The following is a 25,683-nucleotide window of genomic DNA, read 5'->3' on the forward strand; positions in this document are numbered from 1 at the left end:
TCTAATATAACCCCCTACCCTTACCTTACTCCCATTTTTTCAGAATAAGATTCTAGGGCTCAAGAGGGGAAGGGATATGTCCAAGTCACAGAGTAAGCCAGATTGAAGAAAGACCTGACCCTAAGATTTCTGACTTCTAGTTCCAACCCACGAGCACAAAATTGAGGTATTAAGCAGGGCATCAAGCTCAGTTCACTACCAACCTAGACTCTGAAAGTCTGGGATGCTGAAGGTAGTACTTCTCTCTCCTTAACTTGGGGATATCGATGCAATGCTAGCTGAAAACCTGAATTTTGGAATGATGGAATTTTGAGGACCTTGTTCTAGAGTGGAATGTTCTGGGCCTCTTGAATTTCTCAACTCACAAGTTCCATACACTCTCTTCAATGCTCACTAAGTTCCCCAATAGCACCAAGGCAAAAAGTAGCTGAAGCTAACAGACCTCTTTGAATGCCACTCAGCTGATCAAAAGACATCCTTTTCCACACACATCCTTTTCCACCCAGAACTAGTTAGCAAATATTTTGTTGGTTATCCTTCATTCTCAAAGAGGACCATGCATGATATTAGGTGATATCATGACTTTCAGTCAATGGGATTTAAGCGAGGGAAGGCTGTTCAAAGTCACCAGTCTCACTCTCTCCTTCAGAGCCATCCGGAGCCAGTGGCAAGACATACATCAGGATGACTGGAGATGGCTCCAGATGTTTGAGGCAATTGTGATTAAGTGACTTACCCAGGGTCACATAGCTAGTAAGTGTCTGAGAGCAGATTGGAACTCAGATCCTCCTGACTCCAGGGCCAGCTCTCTATTAGCTGCACCACCTAGCTGCCCCTACAGAATATCTACTCATGCTCCAATATCTGCTTCTTCAAGGCATGTCCCTAACACATCTTCATGGTTTTCCTCATGTCATCTCCCTACTCTCCTTTGTGTGTACATGGCATCTGAGGCATTCTGGATATGTACCAGACCCTCATTATAAGTATACTCCTGGGGGCAGCTAGATGGTGCAGTGGATAGAGCACTGGCCCTGGAGTCAGGAGGACCTGAATTAAAATCTGGCCTCAGACACTTAACACTTACTAGCTGTGTGACCCTAGGCAAGTCACTTAACCCCAACTGCCTCACCAAAAAACAAAACAAAACAAAACAAAACAAAAAAAGTGAAGGAACTAACCAGAGGAACTACTTTGGGATCCAAATTTTATGAACAAGGAAGAATTGATTACCAAGATGAAAACAAAAGAAACTTCAGAGAGAAGTGACCATTCCATCTTAGAATTTGTGATGCAGAAGAGGAAAGCTGTTCACAGTCTATCATGTACCCTAGATTTTAGGATAGCAGAATTCAAAGAAATAACTAGTACTATCCTAGGGTCTAAAATTCTATAGGGGAAGGTCACCTGTGATGCATAAGTTGTACCCAAGAATAAAAGTCTGAAGACATAAAGAGAAGCAATTCCAGTGGTAAGAACAAGGGTTAGTTGACTAAAGACTAATATGAATGCACAGGGAGTTCATTAACCAACTTAGACTTTTATATGTGTGTGTGTGTGTGTATATATGTATGTATGTATATATATACACACATATATACACATATAGATATAGATATAGATATAGATATAGATATAGATATAGATATAGATATAGATATAGATATAGATATAGATATAGATATAGATATAGATATAGATATAGATATAGATATAGATATGGATATGGATATGGATATGGATATAGACATAGACATAGACATAGACATAGACATAGATATAGATATAGATATAGATATAGATATAGATATAGATATAGATATAGATATAGATATAGATATAGATATAGATATAGATATAGATATAGACAGGGGCAGCTAGGTGGCACAGTATATAAAGCACTGACCCTGGATTCAGGAGGACATTAGTCCTCAGACCTCAGACACTTGACACTTACTAGCTGTGTGACCCTGGGCAAGTCACTTAACCCTCATTGCCCCACAAAAACAAAAACAAAAATTTTTAAAGGGTGGTTGTTAAAATTATATTGGGGGTAGGGGAAGAAGGAAGATCAATGAAGAGCTGGTACTGCTGCTGGAGGGGATAATGGGATGATAATTGAGGACAGAACTACTCAATTGTTACTTAGCCTCTTTTCTCCAAAATAATATTCTGACTACAACAAAGAGAACAAAAATAACTAATAAGAAGGTAATGCCCAGGACAAGTAGGGAGATAGGAAAAGGGGACTTAATTGTCCTTAATGAATTCAAATCCCAAACCCCTGATGAACTCTACCTTAAGAAACTGAAGGAATTAGTGGATGCAATTGTGGCATCATTGTCAATCATTTTTGAAAGACTATGGCAAATGGAAAGGTACTTCAAGAATGGAAAAGGGCAATGTTTTTTCCAACTTTCAAAGAAAGAAAAGAGAGATCAGAGTCTGCAAATAATAGGCCAGTGAGCTTTATTTCAATTTCTAGCAAAAATTCTCATTAAAGGAATGGTTAGTAAATTTCTGGAAGAGGACATGGTAGTCACAAAGAGTGACCAGATTAACCTCATATCCTTTTTTGACAAAGTAACTAGGAGTGTAGATCTGAGAAATGTAATAGATAGCATTTTACCTAAATTTTTATTTAACCATTAGGTATTATTGTGGAAAGCAGAATTTGACTGAGGAGGGGTTTATCACCTCCCCCACAAAAAGAGGCAGAGATCACCCTCCTAGACCATGTCTGTCTCCAACAAAGGGGACAGGTTTGGGTGTCACCACCCTTAACTCATCATTGGGTTCCCTTCATGGAAGACTTAATGTTTTGCCTGGGCCTCCTGCATTTGAATCAGTCTGGCAACATACATAGAGGGTTCACAGTTATTTAGCCCAGGGACAAAGGTCCTGGGTACCATAGGAATCTCTCTACTTTTTGGAGAAGTTTAAGAATACAAGCTATCAATATAAATCATCACACCTCAGCAAGTCCTGAGTTTGACAAATACCAACAAATTAAGATCTCCAACCTATTTGAATTCTGTATATTCAATCTAGCCAACAACATCTCCCTGTTATCCTTTCAGCATGCAGTGAAAAACAGACATGACTCAGACGCAATTAAGGGTCATCTTATCTTTATCTAGAGAAAACCAGCTTTAAAGAACAATTGAAGGGCGGTTAGGTGGCACAGTGTATAAAGCACTGGCCCTGGATTCAGGAGGACCTGAGTTCAAATCTGGCCTCAGACACTTGACATTAACCCTCATTGCCCCACCAAAAAAAAATATATGGTACAATTGAAAGCATCAAATAAATAGCATAGAAGGAATTTATAATTTAAATATCCTTTTTTAATGGAAGACTAGAAAGACTAAAAAGAGGTCCTTCATCAATCTCTTGGCTTCTTAGCAGGGGAATATTGACTGGTGATCAAGCATATCCCACATTCTGTTTGGATGAAGATGCTGACCCCCTGATAGAGCTTGAGCTTACTTAACATCATTCTTTTGTACCTCTGTCGATTGCCCAATTGTACACCTGTTTACTTCTGTCTCTGCTCCTCTGCTGCAGAATGATTCAGGGGTCCCTGATCTAATGAAAATTTTTACCCTCTAGCTCTGAGTTCACAATGGTTTTAGAAAGGCCACTTCCTCTCTTTGAGTCTGAAACCAGGGTGTAAAATTAAAGATGACAGTAAGGAAAAAATCCATCCCTTGCCCCATAAGATGTAATACTACACTTTTACCTAACACCTACCATTTCCTAGGATCTCAAAGTTTCTATTGGTCATTCATTGGGACTTCAGAGGTTGACTCACATCACAGATAACAGGAGGAAGTCATCAAGTTTTACCTGCCCCTTTCTTGGATGTACAAGCTTCAGAGGAGTTCTTCTATGATAGTTCACTGAGGTTCACAGGTCACCCTGCATTCTCAGAGGTTATGCCAACAGAATATAAGCTGTGGGGGCAGCTAGGTGGCGCAGTGGATAGAGCAGAGTACCTGAGTTCAAATCCGGCCTCAGACACTTAACACTTACTAGCTGTGTGACCCTGGGCAAGTCACTTAATCCCAATTGCCTCACTAAAAAAAAAAAAAAAAAAAAAGAATATAAGCTATGGCACATTCTGCAAAGTTGTAAAGGCTTTAAGTGTGGGTCTGGTGATCGACTGGTAGACATACCTGTTGTTAGAGGATTAGCCTGGCTAAATCCAAACAGCATCATAGTAAGGCTGCGGGGTGACAACTATCTACTAAGTTATAAAGTTATAAAGCAGATGACTTTTGGGATCTGGCCTCCCCACGATGAGATATCCTTATATTTCATAGGTAAGACACACCTACAAAATTATAGACTCTTGAAGAAATGAAATATGGGGTAGAGAAATAATGTCTGAAAAGTGGAAGTTTATAGGAAGGGAGAAGAGAGTTAACCACTGCATCTGGGGCTTCTCTCATTTATAATTATTTGATTCAGTTCGATAATCATTTATTAAGGGCTTACCATATACCAGGCTCTAGGCTAGATGCTGTGATACAAAGATAGAAATAAAATAGTTCCTACCCTCAAGGAGCTTACAGCCTCTGAAGACTGGGTAAGGAGATGTGCAAGAGATAAATTTGAGAAAAGAAAGAATACTAACAACTGGAGATGGAGGTACAAAGATTTGGAAAGACTTCTCAGAAGAGCTTCCTGAGCTGAGCCTTGAAGGAAGATAATGATTTTGTAAGGATATGTGCACTGTGTTGGGTGGCTCAGTGGATAAAGCGCCGGACCTGGAGTCAGGAAGACTCCTTCCCCATTTGGAATCTGGCCTCAGACACTTAATGCCTGTGTGATCCTGGACAAGTCACTTTAACCCTGTTTGTCTCAGTTTCTCATCTATAAAATGAACTGGAGAAAGAAATGTCAAACTACTCCAGTATCTCTGCCAAGAAAACCTTAAATGGGGTCATGGGGAGTCAGAAACACCTGTGATGACTTAACGACAACAACAAGGCTATATCCAGGGGGTTTCCACTCTCTACTCAACTTTGTTAATTAGCCTTTTCTGGTTAGGAGATGAACTTGGAAAATCCTTCCCTTTTCCCTCTTCCCAACCTCCCTAGATTCTCCCAATCAAAAAAGGATCTTAGGAGGAAAGACAAAGGGTTATTTCCTTATCATTCACAAGTCAGTTGATGAATTGCATTGTTAAAAATTGTTAACATTCATCTAGCTCTTTAAGGTTTGCAAAGCACTGCACAAAGAACATTGGGTACTCACAACAACCCTATAAAGGAGCCACTTTAATTATTCCCACTTTGCAAAGGAAGAAATTCAGTGACTTGTTAAGGGTCACAAGTCTAATGCCTGAAGCAGGATTAGAATCCAGGTCTTCCTGACTCCAAGCCCACCACTCTATCCACTAAACTACCTAGGGTGGTAGTGGAGAAAGAGGACAGAACTTGGAGGATGAATATCTGAGTTCAAATTCTCTAGCCATGAAACTTACCAGCTGTGTAACCCTGTGTAGAACATCTTCTCTCCCTGAACCTCAGTTTCCTCCTCTATCAAATAGAGGTGATCACTTTTGCACTATCTGTCTTACAGAACTATTGTGAGGAGAGTGCTTCATTGCATAAATGTGAGTAATGAATATCACTGAGGGTTCAAGACCACATGGCTACCAAAATCGCAGAGATCCACCCACAGACCATTCCCTTCCTCCTGTAGGAGAGAAACCCCCTCACTTCTTAACAAAATAAACAAACAGCTTCTTTTGTTGTTAACCCCAAAAGTCTACAGGGACCATTTCATAGAAACTATGGAAGAAAAGACAGCCATACCATTCTAGGCCCCAGGCATGGGATTTCACTGAGAACCTAGACTCTTAGAGACTAGAGACCAGGGATCTGAATGTTTCCTAGGGTCCTCAAAAATTCATGCACTTGGATGTTTATTAAATAGTGTTTGTTCAACTGAATGAATTCTCAAAGTCCTTAGCTAATTGAGAAAGTAGAGTAGGGCAGAGAGAGTTCTGGACTTGGAAACAAGAGACCTGGAATCTAGTCTGGGCTTGACCGCTAACTTGACCACTACCTTGAGCAAGGTATGTCTTCTTTCTGAAGCTAAGTTCCTAGGTAAAATTAGAGACTTGGACTCAGACCTCTAAAATTCTTTTCATCTCTAATATTACATGTTCTAAGGTTCCTTCTAACTCTGACATTCTGGGTAGTAAGGTCTCTTTTATCTCTTACTATTTGATGTTCTAAGTTCTCTCCAGTTCTGATATTTTATGTTATAAAGCCCCTCTAGCTCTGAAATTCTCTGTTCAGGTTATGGGCTGGAGTTGAAAGCTGAGAAAACCAGTTGATCCAAATCTAAGACTATTTTTCAATATAAACATATCTGTTTGAACACTTCAAGGATTATATATTCTTTTATTGGAGCAGTTTCCCCAAAGGTATAAATGAGGGGATTGAACTAGATGACCTCTCAGATCCCATTTGGTGCTTTCTTCATGAGTCTCTAAGCCTATGACAGTACCAAAAGGGAAGGATAAAAAAAATAGATTAGGTGTTTCAGGGAAACTCGTGAACTATCTGTTATTTAAAGAGCCCAAAGAGGACCTCTTATGGCGGGAAATCCTCCAGAGAGGATTTTTGGAAGTCCAAGGAATGGAATTACATGCAGGACAAAAAGATAAGGGTAGATTCCAATTCCTTCCAATGGAGAGGTGGGGCAGTATTCACACTCAATAGACCTCAGATCTATTGACAGACAGAGAGAGAGAGTGAGAGAGAGAGAGAGATAGGATGATAGAGAGATAGATGCATAGATAAGATGATTGATGACAGACAATAGATAGAAATGCATATATACATATGTGTATAAATGCATGTATGCATATATATTTTGCGTATGTGTATATAAAAATGCATGTATGTATATGGTATGAAATATACTGCATTGTGTGGACATAGCTTTCATATATTATTGGATTGCACATGTGTGTATGCATGTTTATATACATGTATATTGTGTATAAATGTACTGTTTGTGTGTTGTATATGCATTGTACATATATGTGCATGCATGTATTTTTTTTGCAGGGCAATGAGGGTTAAGTGACTTGCCCAGGGTCACACAGCCAGTAAGTGTCAAATGTCTGAGGCTACATTTGAACTCGGGTCCTCCTGAATCCAAGGCAGGTGCTTTATCCACTGCATCACTATATACGTGTGTGTGTAAATGAGAGTAGTTAAAACTGCTGTTTATTTTAGCTTTACTATAGGCCCTTTTGTCCATAGAACACCGTCTGGGCACCCCCTTGTGGCAGTCCTGGGAACATCAAGTTCGTCTGAGTCTTGGAAAACTCCCGAGTCCATAGACAATGAAGACTGGGGGTAGACACTGCCCTCTGCTGGCTAATGAGGAAATGTAACTTTTAAAAAGTACCCGTCTGTACAGTCATAGGGGGCAGGCTAATATGAAAAGTCGGGGAGTATCAGAACTAGAAGGGATTTTAAAGAGCATTCAGCTAAATACCCTCATTTTACAGGGGAGGAGGCTGAGGTGAAGGGAGGTGTAGTGACCCTCCAAGTCCCAATATATAGCTAGTAAGGAACAGAGCCTGGGTTCTCTGAGAATAAGTTCTCCGATCCAGAATCCAGGGCTCCTTCTGCCAGTCGCTATAGCATCTGCTCAGTTCCCTTGCCTCTCTAATCCATCCTGCCATGGCTGCCAGATCAATCCTCCTTAAGCATAGATGACTTTAGTGACCTATAGCTGGGAATCCTGGTACCTGGGGGATGCCAGTTGGCGATGGAGGTGAGGATGGATCATATCCTTCTTGCTCTGGGGCTGTCTGAGAGGTGCTGCCTGTGTTCCTGGGGCTGAACCTAACAGGAATCAGGATGTGTCACAGCCCAGAGCACTACCAGGCCCCAGGTTCTGGAAGGTTGCCTTCTCCTTGGGCAGATCCTAGTCAGGCATTGCTTCTCAGCCTGCCATTTGTTCCCCACCCACTCTTCCGCGAAGGGCCCCCTTATAGTGACAGAAAAGGGTCTGAGGCGCTACCTCCTCCATGAGACCTTTCTGGGTCCCCCCCCCCAGCTGCCATAGCCTTTCCTCCAAATGACCCTTGTATTTGTGTTGTAGAGAGTGATCCATGCATGAGCTGTATCCCCTGCTAGGAAGTAAACTCCTCCATGGAAGGAACTCTTTTGTTTTGGTTTCATATCTCCAGTGCCTGGCACCTAGCAGGCACACAACAAATGCTTGATAATTGGTCAATTGGATAGAACATGCTCCTGACAACTCTTCATGCACAGGATGCCCAGGACCTATAGTTTGATCAGTGTAGGGAACTCTTCCTTCGTATTCACTCCATATATCCAATCTGTTGCCCGATCTGTTGTACTCTCAGAAGATATATCACATACATCCCTTATCTCCACTCAGAGAACCGCCACCCTATTATAGGCTCTTTGTTGTGGCTGAGTCATTTTTTCAGTTGCGTCCAACTCTTTGTGACCCTATTTGGGATTTTCTTGGCAAAGATACTGGAGTAGTTTGCCATTTCCTTCTCTAGCTCATTTTCCACATGAGGAAACTGAGGCAAACAGGGTGAAGTGACTTGCCCAGGATCACCCAGCTAATACATGTCTGAGGCCAGCATTGAACTCAGGAAGATGAGTTTGACTCCAAGCCCAGGGCTCTATCCATTGCAACACCTAGTTTCCCCCAAATATAAAATCCTCTATCTATTTTAAAGCCCTTTACTACCTGGCCCCTTCCTACTCTACTAAACTCTTAGATTTATATTATAGCTCTTTATGTACTCTGTGATACAGAGACACTGACCTTATTGTTCCTAGTCCACAATAATCTACCTCCTCACCACTGTCTGTCCCCCATGCTTGGAATGCCAGCCCTCAGCTCTATTCCTGGGCTTACTTCAAGACCCAGTTCAAACCTTGTCTTCTTCAGAAGCCTTTACTCCATCTCCTTCCTCCTCCATCCACCACCACTGCTAGTGCCTTCCCTCTAACATTACCACCCATTTACAATGGATCTATTTTGTGTATATCTAGTTATTTGCATGTTGTTTCCCCCATTGGTAGTGAGGTCCTTGAGGGTATGGACAGTGTATTTGACTTTCTTTGTATACCTAACACTTAGCACTGTGACTGACATGTAGAAAGTACTTAATAAATGCCTGTTGACTAACTGACTGACTGGCTGAATGATGGACTCACTGAAGACAGAGTTCCCCGGCTCAGCTCCAAGCCAAACAGGGCCACATTATTTCTAAATACTGAAAAAAGCTGAAATGCTAAGAAAATCCACAATGTCAGATGTATCTTCTCTTAAACTGGTTTCTACTCCCCGGGGTGTGTGGGGAGGCACCCACTTACAAAACTTTGTCCTGAATCTGGGTGCCTGTGGAGATCTCCAGTGTGTTGTTAGGGGGTAGCACATCTCCTGCAGGTGGGACCTTCACTCAGACAACTGACTCCAGATTTGGGCAATGCTACCAAGGAGGGCTGGAGGTGGGTCTCCTTCAAAGACAACAGTTGGTCAATCAAAAAGCATTTATCACACCATCTTCTACCTCTCTAATTGCTCCCTTCTCTTTTTCCTTCCCTGGATATTCTTCTCTTTCACTCCAAGTGACCCTCATAGGGCAGGGGCTCAAGGTCTTTCTCGAACCTTAGTAGCCTCCTCTGGATTCCATAGCTTTTCAGTGTTCCTCCTTAACTGTGGTTCCAATAACCAATCACAACATATAGAAGTCTTACCAGGGCAGAGAATAGCTAAAGAAGATAGTTATCCACCATTCCCTCAGTCCTGGACACCATTTTTTACCTTAATGCAACCAAAACTTCAGTTAGCTTTTTTGATTGCCACTTCATTCTCTTGACCCATATTGAGTTTACAATGGACTAGAACCCTGAGTTGGTTTTCAGACAAGTTCTTATCTAACCATATCTCCCTTATCTTGCATTTGTGAAATCAACTTTGTAACTCCTAAGTGTAAAACTCTGTAATTATCCCTATTAAACTTCATCTTCCTAGATTCAGTACAACAGTCTATCCAGTTAAGATTTTGGGGGATCTTGGCTCTGTCATCCAAAGTACAAATTACCCCACCCTGCTATATGCTAGCTGTAGATTTAAAAAAAATATATTTTTACAGGGCAATGAGGGTTAAGTGACTTGCCCAGGGTCACACAGCTAGTAAGTGTCAAGTGTCTGAGGCCAGATTTGAGCTCAGGTCCTCCTGAATCCAAGGCCGGTGCTCTATCCACTGTGCCACCTAGCTGCCCGCTAGCTGTAGATTTTATGATGGTGGCATCTTTATCCAAGTTGTTGTTAGGAATATTAAACAGCAGAGTGCCCAGCAAAGATCCTTACACACTTTATATACTAATTGTTCTTTGAGTCCCATCATTCAACCAATTCTGAATCCATCTAATTATACGACTATCAACAAAAACTCTTTTTATTCACTTCCCAGCTTATAATGCAAAGTATATTTATAAAGTTTATTTGAGGACAAGGACCATTTTTGTTTCAGGCGGAGACAGATGTCTGAGTATGGGATTCTGAGCCCAGAAAAATTATAATAGAGCTAAAATGCTAGCTAAAGGTAGGCTTTGAAGACAGTTCAGGTGAATTAGTGGGTTTGGCAGTCACCTAGCCTTGCCTGGGTAACTTCTATTAATGATGTTTCTAGTTGTCTTTACTCTAATTCTGTTGGCTGCTCCCTCCTTTTAAATATCATTTCCTTCTTTGTTTTCCAAGACATCATACTCTCCTGAGCATCCTCCTCTCTCTAAATGGTCCTTCCTCAGTTCCTTTTGCAGCCAGAATGTATCAGAAATGGTACTTGAGTCCAGGTCTTCTTGACTTTGAGGTCCCCCTCTCTCTCTCTGATGATGATGATGAAGATAAAGAGGGAGATGAAGATGATGATAGATAGATAACATTCACATAGTATTTTAAGGTTTGCTAAGTATTTTACAAATATTATCTCATTTGATCCTCACAGCAACCTTGGGAGGTAGATGTTATTATGACCTCCATTTTATAATTGAGGTGACTGAGGCAGACAGAGGTTTAAGCTAGGAGGAGTCTGAGGCAGGATTCAGGTCTTCCTGACTTCAAGTCCATCACTCCAGCCACTATGCTATCTAAGCTGCCAAATCACCATACTAATTAATAAGGAGATTACAGCCCACTACAAGACCCAGATCTTTTTTTGCCATGGCCAATGCAGGAATTTGTTTTGCTTGATTACGAATATTTGTTACAAGAGTTTTAGTTTTCTTTTTCTTTTTTCTCTCCCAGCAGAGAGGAGTAAGGTTGGGAGGGATAGAAGATGGACTTGTATTCATTGGAAAAACGTAATTCTTGTACTTGTGAAGTTTACTTTTCTGGCCCTGAATGGAGTTTATGGGGCCTCTGCAGGACAGAAGAAGCAATCAGACTGCCCTGTTCACTTTTCCAATCACTTAGCTATGAATACTCTTCAAATTAGTGAGTTTGTTGGCCACAAGACAGCACAGGCACAAAAATATATGCAACGTAATGATACTTATTGAAGGATCTTCTTTTTACAGCCAGTAGAAGTCTCAGGGGAACTGGAGGGAGAAGAAAAGTGCTGTGGTTTAGCTAGTCTGCATCTCAAGTGGAGTCTCCACTAACCACTGGGACAATATAATCCCCCCAAATGGCTTGTGGTAATGGCAGTATCAAAGAGGCCTCCCCTGCTCTTCCTTTTCATTCCCATCAATCACACAATTCTCCCTCAATTTGGCTATTCCAGGGGATTCTGAGGTATCGACTGGCTAAATGGGATGGCAAGGATGGAATTAGAATAATCATTAATCCTACCTTTGCTCAAGGCCTCCTAATTAGAGAATGTGGAAATCTGTTATCTACACTTCCAGGAATTAGGGTGCTACAAAAGAGTCTTCCACTCAGGCTAGGAAGGGTGTTAGTTATGAAGTCTGAATTTTTGAAAACAAGAAAAGAGTAGCATTTAGGGAGAGATGAAGGTAGTCTGAACCTGTGATTTTATTGGTGTTAGGAGGGAAGAAATGTCTTCCACCAAGGCAGATCAGCAACATTTCTGCAAGTTAAAGTCTTAGAGAGGTGCCTGGAGGCACTGGAAGGTTAAGTTTAAGGATATAAAGCAAAAATACCAGGGAACAAAAAAATTGAATAGACATATAAGAAAATAGATAATCTGTAATGACTCATCATCTGACATACCAAAATTGTATGACCACTGACAGAGGAATGACCTCCATATCTGCTCTTTATCAAGAAGATAATGAATCCTTTAATCAAGTAGTTTATAGCTTTCCCTTGGGATTTTGCACATGACTGATGGGTTTTTGAGACAACACAGTCAATTCACAGACAGCCACAAAGGAAACTTAGCACTTTCAGTTACCAAAAAATATTTATCTGAAATGACAAACCCTCTTATATAAGCATGAAGAAAGGAATCATGGCAGCTACAAACATGACATGGAATGCATTGTGGTAGTCATTTTGTGCCTAGCCTTAACATAGAACCCAATCAAAGATTCTACGTTTAGCCCAGATATATTCTGCAACATCATAACCTGTTGAGATCCTCTTTGAATACTGAACATTCCAGAAGACTCTAGCCTCTTGTGATCTTCCTTCTGAATCCCGAGTATGTCATCTAATAAATTAACACTGTCAGTTTTACATTATTGATAAAATTGATAAGTAGGCCATATCTTGATTTATCTAAGTCACTGATGAAAATTTCTGGAAGATCAGGGCTAAGCAGAGTCATCTAGAGTACTCCACTAAAACTCTCCTTCAAAGACATTAATGCATTAAAATGGCACCATTTAGGGGTTAGTCAGCCAGCTATTTTCAAATCCACATAACTGTACTCTGCTTCTATTTCTCTCCTTCTCACTATGAAGGACTGTCAAAAGCTTTACCAAAATCTAGATAAATCATATCATATCCTATATCCACATCTCACAGATCATCCTCCAGACCACTGAAATAATTGAAACCACCATGAGCTTCCTCTCATCAAGATGCTTCAGTGATCAAACTGGCAGCTAAGGAACTTCACTTGCACCAGGCTGACTGGATCAAAAATCTCCTCCTGGGCTGGAAATCAAGAAACCCAGTCAAAAGGGAAATGGGGTTGGTTAGTCTTAGCCATGCCTCCCTGGTCCTGAGTTTTGACAGTTGTTTTACTGAAGTTGTATTGAACTTTAAACTCCTCCTTATTAATAAAGTTCAGTGTATTAGATTTGGCCCAATGTATTAGCCTGAGGAGATCTTTGGGGATTCCTGTTCCATCATCCAGTGTGTTAATTAGCCCTTACATCATCCTCACTTTTGACAAGTGTGCCCTTTGGGCTTTCATCCAAGTCTTTGTTTAAAAAACAATGAAACAAATAAAAACTAAGCAGTGCAGGACCAAGGACAGATCCCTGAGACAATCTGCTAGAGATCTCCCTCCAGAATGAATCCGTTAATTAATCAGCATCATCATCATTACTAAAATTTATATAGCACTTACTACATGCCAGGCACTGTGCTAAGCACTTTACAAGTATGATCTCATTTGATCCTCACAACAATCCTGGGAGGTAGGTGCTATTACTATCCCCATTTCACAGATAAGAGAATTGAGCGAAGCAGAGATGAAATGACTTCCCCAAGGTCACCCGCCTAGTGTCTGGGTCCAGGCATCCAACTAGATCTGAATTTTCCCAAATGTATCTAATCCCCATGTCTTCATCTCACCCACCATGAAAACATGAAAGGCTTTGTCAAATACTTTGAAGAGGTCCATATATATTCTTATATGTGACATTCTTATATGTAACTTACTTATCTAATGACCCTCTCAACGAAGGAAATGAAGTTAGCCTGACAGAGTCTAGTCTTGATGAAGTCATTATATTATTCTGCACTTGCCTTTCTGAATATTCACAAACCATCCTTTTAATAAGATTTTTAAGGGATTTATTAAACAAAGCTAACTCATTGGCCTATACTTTAGGGACTCTTCCCTCTTTTCATTTTTGAAAATCTGGATCATGACAGCTAAATGCAGGTTGTGAAAAGGATTATAAGAGTAGACCAGGTTCAGGGCTTCGGGAGTTCATGGGATCCAATGGGAGCCATCAAGGAAAGCACTGTGGGTGAGATTTCAAAGGACTAATGAGGGGAGTGGAGAGCTAGGAGGGGTAGACTTCAGATGGAAGAGAAAGCGTTGCTTTTGTTCTGGGAACATTCAGTGATTCAGGTATATAGTGTGTGAATAGAATAAGAAAAAAACTGAAGTGGAAAGGTGGGAGAGGAGGGGACAGATTCCAGATTTTGAAGGGCCTTCATATTCAGGTAAAGAAATATATCCAGTAGACAAATTATATATTTTTTTAAATGATAGTGACCTAGCAAAATGAATCTGGAAGCAGGGATTACATAGCAAAGAGCCTGTAAGGGAGGACATTTTAGGAGGTCATCACAATAATCCATCCATACAAGAGGTAATAAGTGATAAAGGACTAAAATGGGGTCTCCATTTGAGCAGAGAGGAAGGGATAGACATAACAGATATTGTCAGTAACAACTCACATTTTAATAGATCACTAAGGTTTACAAAGTGCTATTCTCACAACAATGCTGTGAGTTAGCTGCATTTGTGTATGCATATGAATGTATGCCTGTCAACATGTATCTGTGTGATTGAGGGTGATTCTGTAACTCGGGATGTCAGTACCTGCATGGATGTTTTCTTCTAGGCTTGTGTGACTGTCTCACATCCTTTCTCACTCCTAGTCGCAGTCCTGGGGACAGGCTGTTCAAAAATAAAGGTTTGGTCTCCTAGGATCTGCTCTGGAGAGGTGAAGGGGAGAGGGTGTTGAGGAGGGTAAACTAGGGGTGCTCTCGATCTGGGAGTGAGGTGTAAGGCAGGACTGGCTTGGGATTGGGGACAGGGGCCAAGTTCTTGGCTGGGGTCAGGATGTAGAAGGTTCCTGAACAAAGTAGGGGTGGTGATGGTGCAGTGAAGGATTTGCCGCAGAGATTATGTAAGAATAGGGAAACAGGTTGGGAGGGGTGAGGAGAACTCTGCAGGGAGGCAGTGAAACAGATTTTGCAGAGGTTTTGCAGAAGGTGGGGAGACTGCGGACAAGGATGGGGAGGGAGTGACTGAAGTCTGCATTTGAGGGAGGGAGAAGGAGGTCTGGGGCGGAGCCCAGAAAGGACTGCAGAGGCCGGGCCCAGCCTGGGGTGACAATCTGATGTCTGGGTCCCCCATGAACTAAGTTTAATTTTGAAAAAGGGGTGGTGATAGGGGTGGGGAGGTGGGGAGGGGGAGAGGGGTCCTGGCAATATTTTGAGTCAAGACCAGGATTTGGGGTAGGATTCTAGGCCAGAAGCCAAAATTCTGCAGTGGAGGTGGGGTTGGAAGGAAGGAGGGGGCTCTGCAGTAAGGGAGCAAGGGGCGGAGCCGGAGGAGGTCTGGAGAGGGGGCGGAGCCTAAGAGAGTCTAAAAGACAGCGGTGCACCTCTCTCCCCTCACTTGCGCCGCAGCCGCCGCTGCGGCTGCAGCTGCGGACTTGGACCTCGATGGACCCCGATGGATGTGCACGGACTTGGAAGGACCCAGATGGACCCAGATGGACCCAGATGGACCTGGACGTGAGTGATGTGTGGGAAAGCCGAGAGGCTGGGAAGGGTCTCTTATGGACCCTACCAGTTGCTGTAGACGAATATTTAAGGGGCTTTTCAGAGGAAGGAGTCAAGGTAAATAGGGGAATCCTGGGCTCTTCTACTTGCTGGGATGGACTGGGGGCTTCTACAGAAACTCCTTAGTTCCCCACCCAGCCTTTTCCTCCCCATTCATTGTCTCTCCCTTATCTTCCATTCCCCCAAGATTTCACTTTCCTCTACTAACTTCTCTCCCCCGCCCCTCCGCAGCATCTCCCCTTCCTCACCAGTCTTGCCCCCGCAATCTCTGCACCCCAAAGGGCTCTTCCCCCCCTCCCCCGCCAAAATACTTCCCATCTCCAATCTATGCCCGACACTCCACTTACCCCTCACTCTGTGCCCTATAATAATCATAAATATTACAGTTATCATTTATATAATTGCTGACAATTTATTTTTTAAAATGCTTTGACGTTTGCAAAACGCTTTTTATGTATTTTCCTCCTCAAACCTCATAGCAACCTTGGGAGGGAAGTGATATAATTATCCCCATTTTACAGATGAGGAAATATGCCTTACGCCCTACGGAGGCTCCTTTAGAGCCCCTTTTTGATTGGGGGGTGCGGGGGGGGGGAGACTGCGGCAGAGGGTGGGGCGGGGTGGGGGCGGGATTATTGCTGAATCATAGGGACCGCAGTGTTGACGCAATGTTGGCGCAGTGGTGGCGCGGGTATTGAGGACAAAAAGAGAGACCCGATTAACAGTTAAGGAGCCCCGCCCCCCACGGCCATACTGATGATCTTCCTTCCCTTAGTTTCTGGTCACATTCTTATTTTCCTAAAGGACGCCTGGGGTCCTTTGCCACCAAAAATAGGGTTGGAGTCGGTGGATAAAGACTCAGCTGTGCTTTAGGGAAGGATGTTTTCACATGGGCATAGACAGAAACAACTAGGCGTCACAAAATAATGCGCATAAAATAAAAAGTATTATAGAGATATTTAACAATAGCATTTATAAGTTTATAAAGATCGTTTCTCCAAATACCCCTCTGAGGTAGTTAGTGCAAGTATTATTCTCATTTTACAGAAAGGGAAACTAAGGCTCATAAAGGTTCGGCGACTTGCTGATGATGATGACCACAAAACTTGTTAGCATCATTGGTCTCACGTTACTGCAGAGGGGGCGGGGCCGGGGGAGGGGCGGGGGCGGGATTCTGGTACTGCAGAATGCTGAATCATAGGGACCGCGGTGTTGACGCAATGTTGGTGCAGTGTTGACGCAATGTTGGCGCAGTGGTGGCGCAGTGGTGGCGCAGTGGCGGTGCAGTGGCGGTGCGGGTAAAAAGAGAGATCGGCTTAAGAGTTAATGAGCCCTAGGAAGATATCGGCATCCCCCCCTCCAGGGCCATACTGATGTTCAAGCTTACTGTCTCTTTATTTCTCAAAGGATGCCCAGGATCCTTTGATGCCAAAAAATGGGGTTAGGATGTTTGATTTGCTGATGGGGGTCACAAAACTAGTCAGCATCATAGAGCTCACTAATTACAGCAGAGGGTGTGGCGGGGTGGGGGTGGGATTCTAGTACTGCAGAATGCTGAATCATAGGGACCGCAGTGATGGGGACAAAGAGAAAGACTAGATGAACAGTTAATGAGCCCCAGGAAGGTACCGACAACGCTGCCCATGAGTTACCCCTTAACCAAAACCTATGGCGCTATGAGAATGGGCGAGACAGGGGCTAGGGATTAGGTCTTTGATAATACAGAATACATCCGCGTGTGAGTGTCTAGGGAGGGGGAGGGATTTTGTTTTTCCCTCCTGGGACCGAGGCACCAGGATGCCTGACCTAAACGCCTTTTTCTACATTAAAGGCTTCTTTCTTGAGCAGAGACTGAATAAACTGAGTCACAGCCCCCTTAATCTCCTGTTCATCTCCTAAACCCGCCCCCTTCTGACCAGCGTTATGCAGGGCTCAGGTGGGAGGGGGACTGCGGCAGAGAGAAGTGGAAGGAGGGGCTCTCGGGGGATGGGGGCGGGGCTCGCAGTCTAGATTGCGAAGGGCAGTAACCAACCAGGATGCTTAACGTCAGATGGGTGTGGCCCAGACTCTCCTAGTGAAGAGAGGACTGGAAGCCAGGACACGTGAACACCTTTTGAAGGAAAAGCGGATGCTTAACCTTCCGAAAAGAAGACGGGAGCAATGGGATGCTTATCTTCAGGCATTTCAAATGCTGCCTTGCATCATGTGGAAGAAGCCCAGCGGGCAAATACAGCAAAGACAGATTTTGGCTAAAGACAAGATCAGTCCTAAAGCGCAATAGATTGTTTCAGATAAAGGATTCACCTTCATTTACTAAGAGCTGGAAGGGCCCTAAGGGACCACATGACATCATGGTCAGAGTGCTAGACTTGCAACCAGGAAGAACCGGGTTCAAATTCTACCTGTCTGTGACCCTGAGCAAGTCATTTAATGTCACTGAGCCTCAGTTTCCTCATCGTAAAATTAGTATAAATAGCATCTACCTCACAGGGCTATTGTGAGGATCCAATGAGATCTTTAAAGCTCTTTGCAAACCTTAGGGTGATAGGTAAATAATGACTTCATTTTATAGATGAAGGAATAGAAACCGATTTGCCCAAGTTCACTAAGCTAGGAAAAAATAAAGCTAGGATTTGAGCAGATGTTTCGTGACTCCAGATAGTGTCCTTTCCAGCTGAACCAATTGAAATGAATTGAAGGATGGGTAGAAAGAGAAGAGTGATAGGAGAGATGGGGGATGCTTTGAGCAGAACTGAACAGGAACAAGGTCGTGAGATTTGAAGCCTTTCCTTAACCCCTTCTTCCCTGTGTTTGTTTGTTTGTTTGTTTGTTGCTCTCCTTTCCCCTTAACCTCTCCAGGCTGAAGAATCCTGCCTGCAGCTTCCTGCTTCAACTTAGCAACTCTTCCCCCAGCTTTCAACCATGAAGTTCTTTCCAGTCTTGCTTCTCACGACGATCATGGCCCAGCCACTCAGTAAGGAAGATAAACAGTTTGACCTCCAGGGGTTGGGGTGGGATGGGGGAGGTGCCCAGGAGGGCTGGAATTCTAATGCTTCTCCTCACCTCATTACAGCAATCCTATTCTAGGAAGGAATATCTGGGACCATAGCAGAGGCGAAGGGTCTGGGATCCCAGAGGTGGGGAGGAAGGGGTAGGTTTTTGTGAGATCTGTAATACCCACTTGAGATGAGAGAGAGAGAGAGAAAAAAAGTATGTGTAAATGTGCCCCGGTGGGAACAAGAGCTGTGGCCTGAGCCATCAGATCCAGTCCCTTGGGAATGTACCTGCCCAGAAGGCATCTCCCCCACTTCCAGTGTTTGGGTCCTGGCCAAAGACAGAGAGTACAGATTAGGGGGAAGAAAATGGTGACCTTTTGATGACTGTGTTCTGTGTCTCCTCCATATATAGCCTATGCCCTGGAATGCTACGTCTGTGAATCCAAAGGGTACAACTGCTTCAAGCACATGAGGTGCCCTGATTATGTCAACTACTGTATGACCACCCGGACTTGTAAGTAGCCCCTTCAGTCCCCTTAAGATTTAGGGTGAGAATTTCAAAATGTTCCAACAGCAGGATCCAAGTCCAAGCTGAGAGAGACCTTAGTGAACATCTTATGAAATCCCCTCATTTTACAGATGAGAAACTGAGAGGAGCGAGAGCGAGAGCAACAAAGAGACAGAGAGAGAGAGAGAGAGAGAGAGAGAGAGAGAGAGAGAGAGAGAGAGAGAGAGAGAGGAATTTATCATCCCTTGAGCTTCACTGACAAAGAGACAAGGCTAGGCTTCTAGAGATCGCTATTCAATGTCTTCCCACCATTCTAATGAACAATCCCTTGTCATTTGGGGATGTGACTCTTACCCTTTATTCTTCCATCAAGCTCTTGAAGCCCATCCTTTTCTGGATTGAATGAAGGGAAGGAGGGTTTGTCAGACTGTGCCTGTCCTGCAGCTTCTTCATAGGTGGGGGCCTAGCCATGAGTGACTTCAGTCACAGTCCAGAGGAGATCACAGAATAGCCGACCTGGGCACTGTCCTGGTAGCAGCTTAGTCCCTAGGAAGGCCAGGGGCTTCCACCTCAGGGGTAAGCCTGGGAGGTGTTCAGAGCAAAGACTGCCCACTCCTGGAATCCTGAGCCTATTTCTTTCTCCTCTTCCCTCCCCTTCCCTCGGCGCTCAGATATTACTCCAACCAGGGTAACAGTCAGCAAGTCCTGTGTCCCCACCTGCTTCGAGACCTTGTACGATGGCTATACCAAGAACGCCGCCACTACGTCCTGCTGCCAATATGACTACTGCAATGGGGCGAGCCTCGGGGCCCAGGCCTCCTCAGCTCTGGCCCTCACCACGATTCTCAGCACGCTCTGGGGGCTGCTCCCCCCCAGCCTCTGATCCAGGCTAACTGGACCCCTTCCCTTTTCCCAGAAGCCCCAGATCAACTTGGCTCTGTGAGAGATGAGGAGAACACAGCGACTTCCTAACCAGCCCCACCCCACGAATCAAGCCCCGCCCATGGCCTCTTCCCAGGACCACCTCTTCTGCCCCCAGCCCTCAGCGCGCTCATGGGATGTCAGATCCTCCCTGGGTGCTTTCCGCTTGAGTCTAGATCCTCCCTGGGAATCCTTCCTAGGCCTGGGAATCCTTCCCATACAACCAGGGGATGGGAGTGGGCCTCATTTCTAGCTAATCCATAGGCTTCTTCTCTGCCCTGTCATTGGAGTCAGAAGAACCTGTTTGGAGCCCAAAGTTGGGGAGGGGGGGAGAAGGGGAAGAGGCTCTTGGATTCTTGGATTTCCCCGAATCCTTATCCCCGGACTAGTCTTATTTCTATGCTGACCATCTCGGAACGCTTCACACTTCTGCTCCTCAACTCATCTACTTTTCAAAATGTCTGACTTTGAACTTGATTGACTAATGGGGGACCTGATGCCTGAAATGTGCATGGATCTGCCATCCACACCGGACTCCTTCCACAGGGATGAGTGTTGGGGGAAGACCAATTTAGGGTGGGGTATGGAGGGGGGGGGAGGCACATACACAGGGGTTGGACAAGTATGGTTTTTTGTTACCTGTTAAGTTCTGATGGGGGGTTGGGGGTGGGGGTGGAAATAATCGAGCACTGCTGCTAGGGAAGGAGTGGGAGATAGAGAGAACCTGGGCAAAGTGGGGGGAAATACCCCCACCTCCAGGAAGCCCCTGGTCTGAAATGGATTGTCATAGTTAACCCCTTATTTCAGTTGGCTCTTCCAGAGGAATGGGAAGAGGTTGGGTGCACAAGAAGGTAAGGCCTACCCAGAGACTGACACATACCACAGAAGGTTGAGATGGAGGGGAGCTCTCTTGAGCTGTCCCAGAAAGGACCACACAGACAGAATCGCTGAACGGGAGAGCTGGAAGATTCCCTTAGAGACCATCTAATCCAATCCTCTCATTTGACAGATAAGGAAGTTGAGGCACAGGGAGGAAAGGTGACTTGTCAGTGGTCACAAAGTGGGGTTGTGTGTGACAATGGGTCCCCATGAGTTCCCACACAACTCTGGGTCCCCTTGTTACATCGCTGGTCCCCTGTGCTATCTTGAATCACATCCCGAAACCTCAAGCTTGAGCCCTCGCCATTACATTTCTCTGCCACACCAAAGAAAATCTACATGACTATTAAAAAACACACACACACGCATTTCATTACAGCAGAATAGGAAGATAAATAACAGGGTAGAAACGTCGTCTGTACTCATGCACAAAGAGATTGCCATATGCTGTGCTTTTAACCCCTCACCTTTCCTCTTACCCCTAACTCATCCACTTTCTGTTCAGACCCAAGGAACCCCAGTTAACCTAAGGGTTTGAAATCATTTGCCTCTTGGGTTTCTTTCCTTCCAGTCTCAGTGGGGCAGGATAAATAGAATGAATGTCTAAGGGCTGAATGAAAGCTGGTCTCCTACCACAACTCTGGAATCATCCCATGGTGGTCCGGCCAGGCTCCGTGGCTGCCTGTGTTCCCCACAGCTCTCACAGCCCCACTGTTTGCTTTTTCCCATATGCTCATTTCTGTAGCTTCTGAACTGCTGTGCTTCAGTACCTTCTGATCTCTCTCATCATATAGTAGCTACCTCCCTTTTCCAAGTCTGTGCCCCCACTCCCTAATCTCCGATCCTTAACATCTGTTCTGCCCTTCCAAGTCTGCACTGCCAGCTCCCTCCATGTGGCTGCTCTCCCCTTCCTAGTTTAAGCCCACCTGACACAGTTCCTCTTCATCCAGATTTTGCAACCAACTGCCCATCTACAACGGTTGGAGAAAGGGGATTCTACTTCTCCGGTTCTCCATAATCTCTGTCCTCCTGATTGCCGGGGAGTCCAACAGGCTCCCCTGTGGGCAGCAGGCGGTTTTAGTGTGTTGCCTTAGCAGAGTCCCAATGCCAACCCACAGCTTCTTCTGGTGCTTCTCGTGTGCCTCTGTGCAGGAACGCTCTCGTTCCCCTGGCCTGCATCTGCCTGTTTCTGTAGCTGTGATCTTCACAGTCCTGTGGCCAGCCCACCTGACAGCTCTCTGGCTTGCCATGCTGCTGCCCCTCTCCCACATAGCTGCTCCAACTCGGAAGCCCCTGTTCACCGCTCCGCCGCATTTGCCTCTGTAATGGGCTGGCCTAACTCCTGTGGGCGCATGTCCACTTCTGCTGCTGTGGCACCCATCCAACATCAGTCTGGTGGACCACAGCTTCCTGATAAACCTGTGCTGAATTCCTTCCTTAAGTGCGCCCAGTAAACGGATGTTGATGTTGGCAAATCGTTGGGAGATGGAAGAATACAGCCCAGAAGTGAAGGGGTGGGAGGGTGGGCCTCTCAGGAGGCCTTCCTTCTGGGCTGGTGCCAGAATGGCTTGCCTTGACCTGGGGTCCTGAACCTTTCAGCATCTCTGAGAGAAGTGTTGCCGATCCACCTTCCACACACTCTCTCTCTGATGCTTGAGGGGACGGGACCCAGGAAAGGCTTTGAGGGCAGAAGGGAGGATCTTTGGGGTCTAGACAAAGCCCCAAAGCTATCTTTGTTGCTAGGTACTGGTGCACTGGAATTCGGCTTCTGATCAAAGTCTGGATTCCTCTCGAGTGAATCCAGCACAGATGTGTTTGTTTTGGTCCAAAGTCAAAGTAAGAGAGCTGCCTCACCGGCTCTTTGGCTGCTCTCTGTAGGTGTTTTTCACACAACAGGCTGCCTTGACCTCTGGTCTCCTGACCTTCCGGGGAGGAGGTAGCCCTGCTTGTTAGTTTGTGCCCTGCTGGATTCACTTTGAGGTCTGCTTGTACAGTAGCAGCCTCCCTACTGCCTCAGCTTCCCGTCCCTGAGGCCAAGTGACCAGTTTGGGTAATTTCTGATCTGTCTGTCCTCTTCTCTTCTCTTCTCTTCTCTTCTCTTCTCTTCTCTTCTCTTCTCTTCTCTTCTCTTCTCTTCTCTTCTCTTCTCTTTTCTTCTCTTCTCTTCTCTTCTCTTCTCTCTCCCCTCCCTCCCTCTTCCTTTGCTCCCTTTCCATCCCTCCCTCTCTCTATCCTTTTTTCTCTCTCCCCCTTCCTCTTGCCTCCTACTCTCTGCCTTTTCCTCTCTCTCCTCTCTTCCTTTCCCACCTCTATGCCCCCCTTCCATTCCCTCCCTTCCCTCCCTCCCCCTCCCTCTCTCTCTCTCTCTCTCTCTCTCTCTCTCTCTCTCTCTCTCTCTCTCTCTCTCTCTCTCTCTCTATCTCTCTATCTCTATCTCTCTCCCCCTCCCTCCCACACACACACAGGCATATCAGCTCTGGTTATTGAAAGACTGCCCTGATAGGTGCAACACTAGGGTTTCCCCTTGGGCACTTGGGTCAGTCTGTAGTTGTTTATGTGCTCAACAGGCTATGCTCTTCCAACCATCCGCTTCTGGAGCAACCTTGCCACATGGAGCACAACAAAGTTACAGGCTACATTTCCCTCCTGTTTGAGGGAATTAAGGGACTGGACATCGAGTTCCTGTGAATTCTCTGCACCTCCAAATTATCCACACTCTGCAAGCACTACAAACCATAACCTTGGAACTCTGCATTTGGGGGGAGTGTAGTAAAAACCAAACAAATAACAAGCTCACATTCACAACTCTACAGTCTCTATAATCTGGTGGAAAGCTGGTCCTCTAATGTAACAATATTGGCAGGTTGACAACCTGCATTCCATAGAACTATCTCCACTGGCTTGGGGGCTGCTGAGGATGGGGTTTTCCTTCTCTGGAGAATTTCTCTGTCATCCTCAGCCTATCCTCTCACCATGTTGGCTTTCTCTTTGTTCACCATTTCCTGGAGGGGAGGGGGGAGGTAATAACTAGTTCCAAAGTAACCCTAGTGACACTTGTCATTTTACTGATATTGGAATTTCCCAGTTTCAGAAAGTTCATGTGAAAGATAACAGATATCCCTTTTCCATTCCAGTATACCTTAGCCAGGACTCAACAATCCTTCCAAGTGCCCTAGGCAGGCTGTAAAGTCTTTGCAATACAATAATAATTATCCAAATAGGTAACCCCCCCACAAAAAAATAACAAAAAAAAATTAACAAAAAAAATAACAAAAAACAAAAACAATAGTCCTCGAACTGTCCAGTCCTGTTGTTATGTGTCGGATTTTGAACATCTGAATAGCCCCGGTGACTGACTATTCAGCTCTGTTCATCAGATGTGTAATGTATGATGACAATTCAAAACTTAACTCACATCCACAACTCTACAGTCTACACAACCCGGTTCTACAATGTCACTACAACAACAACACACAATAAACAATAACTCCGGAAAAAAAAAAAAAGTTGTAGAGTGGTTATTTGGTTCAATTTGTCTCTCATAAGAGTTATTGGAGGGGACAGCTAGGTGGCGCAGTGGTTAAAGCACCAACCCTGGATTCTGGAGGACATGATTTCAAATCCGGCTTCAGACACTTGACACTAGCCGTGTGACCCTGGGCAAGTCACTTAACCCTCATTGCCCCCCCCAAAAAAAACAAAAACAAAAGAAAAAGAAAAAAAAGAGTTATTGGAACTCTTTGCTGTTAAATTTCAACCAAGTAAAGGGGAGGTACCTCTAATAGAAAGAAAAGTGGTGGGAAGGTTATAAATGGAAGTCCTGTAAACCCTGAGAGATCAGTCCCCAAGATGTGGGGATGCTAGGACAAGTAACTTTAACTTGATCCAATACTCAGAAAGGCCTTACTCAGACCAAATATGTCTACATATGTATGCATATAGTTACATGTGCATATATTCATGTATGTGTACCTATCCATATGTATGTATATAGGGCTTCCATAGGCCCCACAGAATTCTGGGACTTTTCAATACTCCCTGGGTTCTGGATCATGTTTTAGGTCATCGGTGACCCAGAACTTCAGCCCAAACCTCAACTTTACAAAAAGTACACACAAATCTTAAAGCAAAAGGTACTTAATCAGACCAGAATAGGAAGGTAAACAATTAGAAACGGGATCAAGAAATAAGATTGTAGTTTTAGAAACTCTTGGGATCTTTATCCCAACTCCCCCTCTCCTTGAAGAGTCAGATCCTTGGAGGGATCACACTCAAAGTTCTAGGGGTACCCCAAGGGATTATGGTGATCCTAAGGCCATCAGCCAGAGCCCTATCTCAGTGTGATCTCCCCACTTCATTTTGAGTTAGTGCCTTCCTTCTAGCACTAATACCCTCTGGTGGCTGGCACCTCAGTTTCATTTAACCAATTAACATCATTTAGTTTTTCCAGGGAAAAGAAGTATGAATGTTTCCCCTTCCCAGCAACACTGGAGGGTGGGGGTGGGGGCAAATCTCCCCTTTAGGACCTCAGGGCCCAAGAGTAGAGGTGGTCTCAAACTTAAAGCACCCACCAAAAGTTCACTTCTGAATGCAGAGGAGGCAATGATTGAGTCACTGTCACTTTCTTGG

The 25,683-nt window shown here is 44.4% G+C and overlaps 2 protein-coding genes across 3 annotated transcripts in view; both read left to right on the top strand.

Moving 5' to 3' along the window:
* LOC122736458 (ly-6/neurotoxin-like protein 1) overlaps positions 1-13,262 on the top strand; it is a 28,451-nt gene extending 15,189 nt beyond the window's left edge. The window contains exon 4 of the mRNA XM_043978696.1: positions 13,021-13,262. Coding sequence (XP_043834631.1) covers position 13,021 — 1 coding nt within the window. The 3' untranslated portion in view covers positions 13,022-13,262. The remainder of the gene's footprint in view (positions 1-13,020) is intronic.
* A 2,287-nt stretch (positions 13,263-15,549) lies between these two features.
* Positions 15,550-23,098, top strand: LOC122736860 (ly-6/neurotoxin-like protein 1). 2 transcript variants are annotated; one of them, XM_043979271.1, is made up of 4 exons: positions 15,550-15,702; positions 18,610-18,724; positions 19,159-19,260; positions 19,926-23,098. In XM_043979271.1, the coding sequence occupies exons 2-4, from the start codon at positions 18,673-18,675 to the stop codon at positions 20,135-20,137; spliced, it is 366 nt and encodes a 121-aa protein (XP_043835206.1). In that variant the 5' UTR covers positions 15,550-15,702; positions 18,610-18,672; the 3' UTR covers positions 20,138-23,098. The 2 variants fall into 2 exon arrangements, with proteins under 2 accessions (XP_043835206.1, XP_043835207.1); XM_043979272.1 differs by having other exon boundaries at positions 15,571-15,807.
* Positions 23,099-25,683: the final 2,585 nt, after the last annotated feature.

This window comes from Dromiciops gliroides, chromosome 1, assembly GCF_019393635.1.
Source record: "Dromiciops gliroides isolate mDroGli1 chromosome 1, mDroGli1.pri, whole genome shotgun sequence".
NCBI lineage: Eukaryota > Metazoa > Chordata > Mammalia > Microbiotheria > Microbiotheriidae > Dromiciops > Dromiciops gliroides.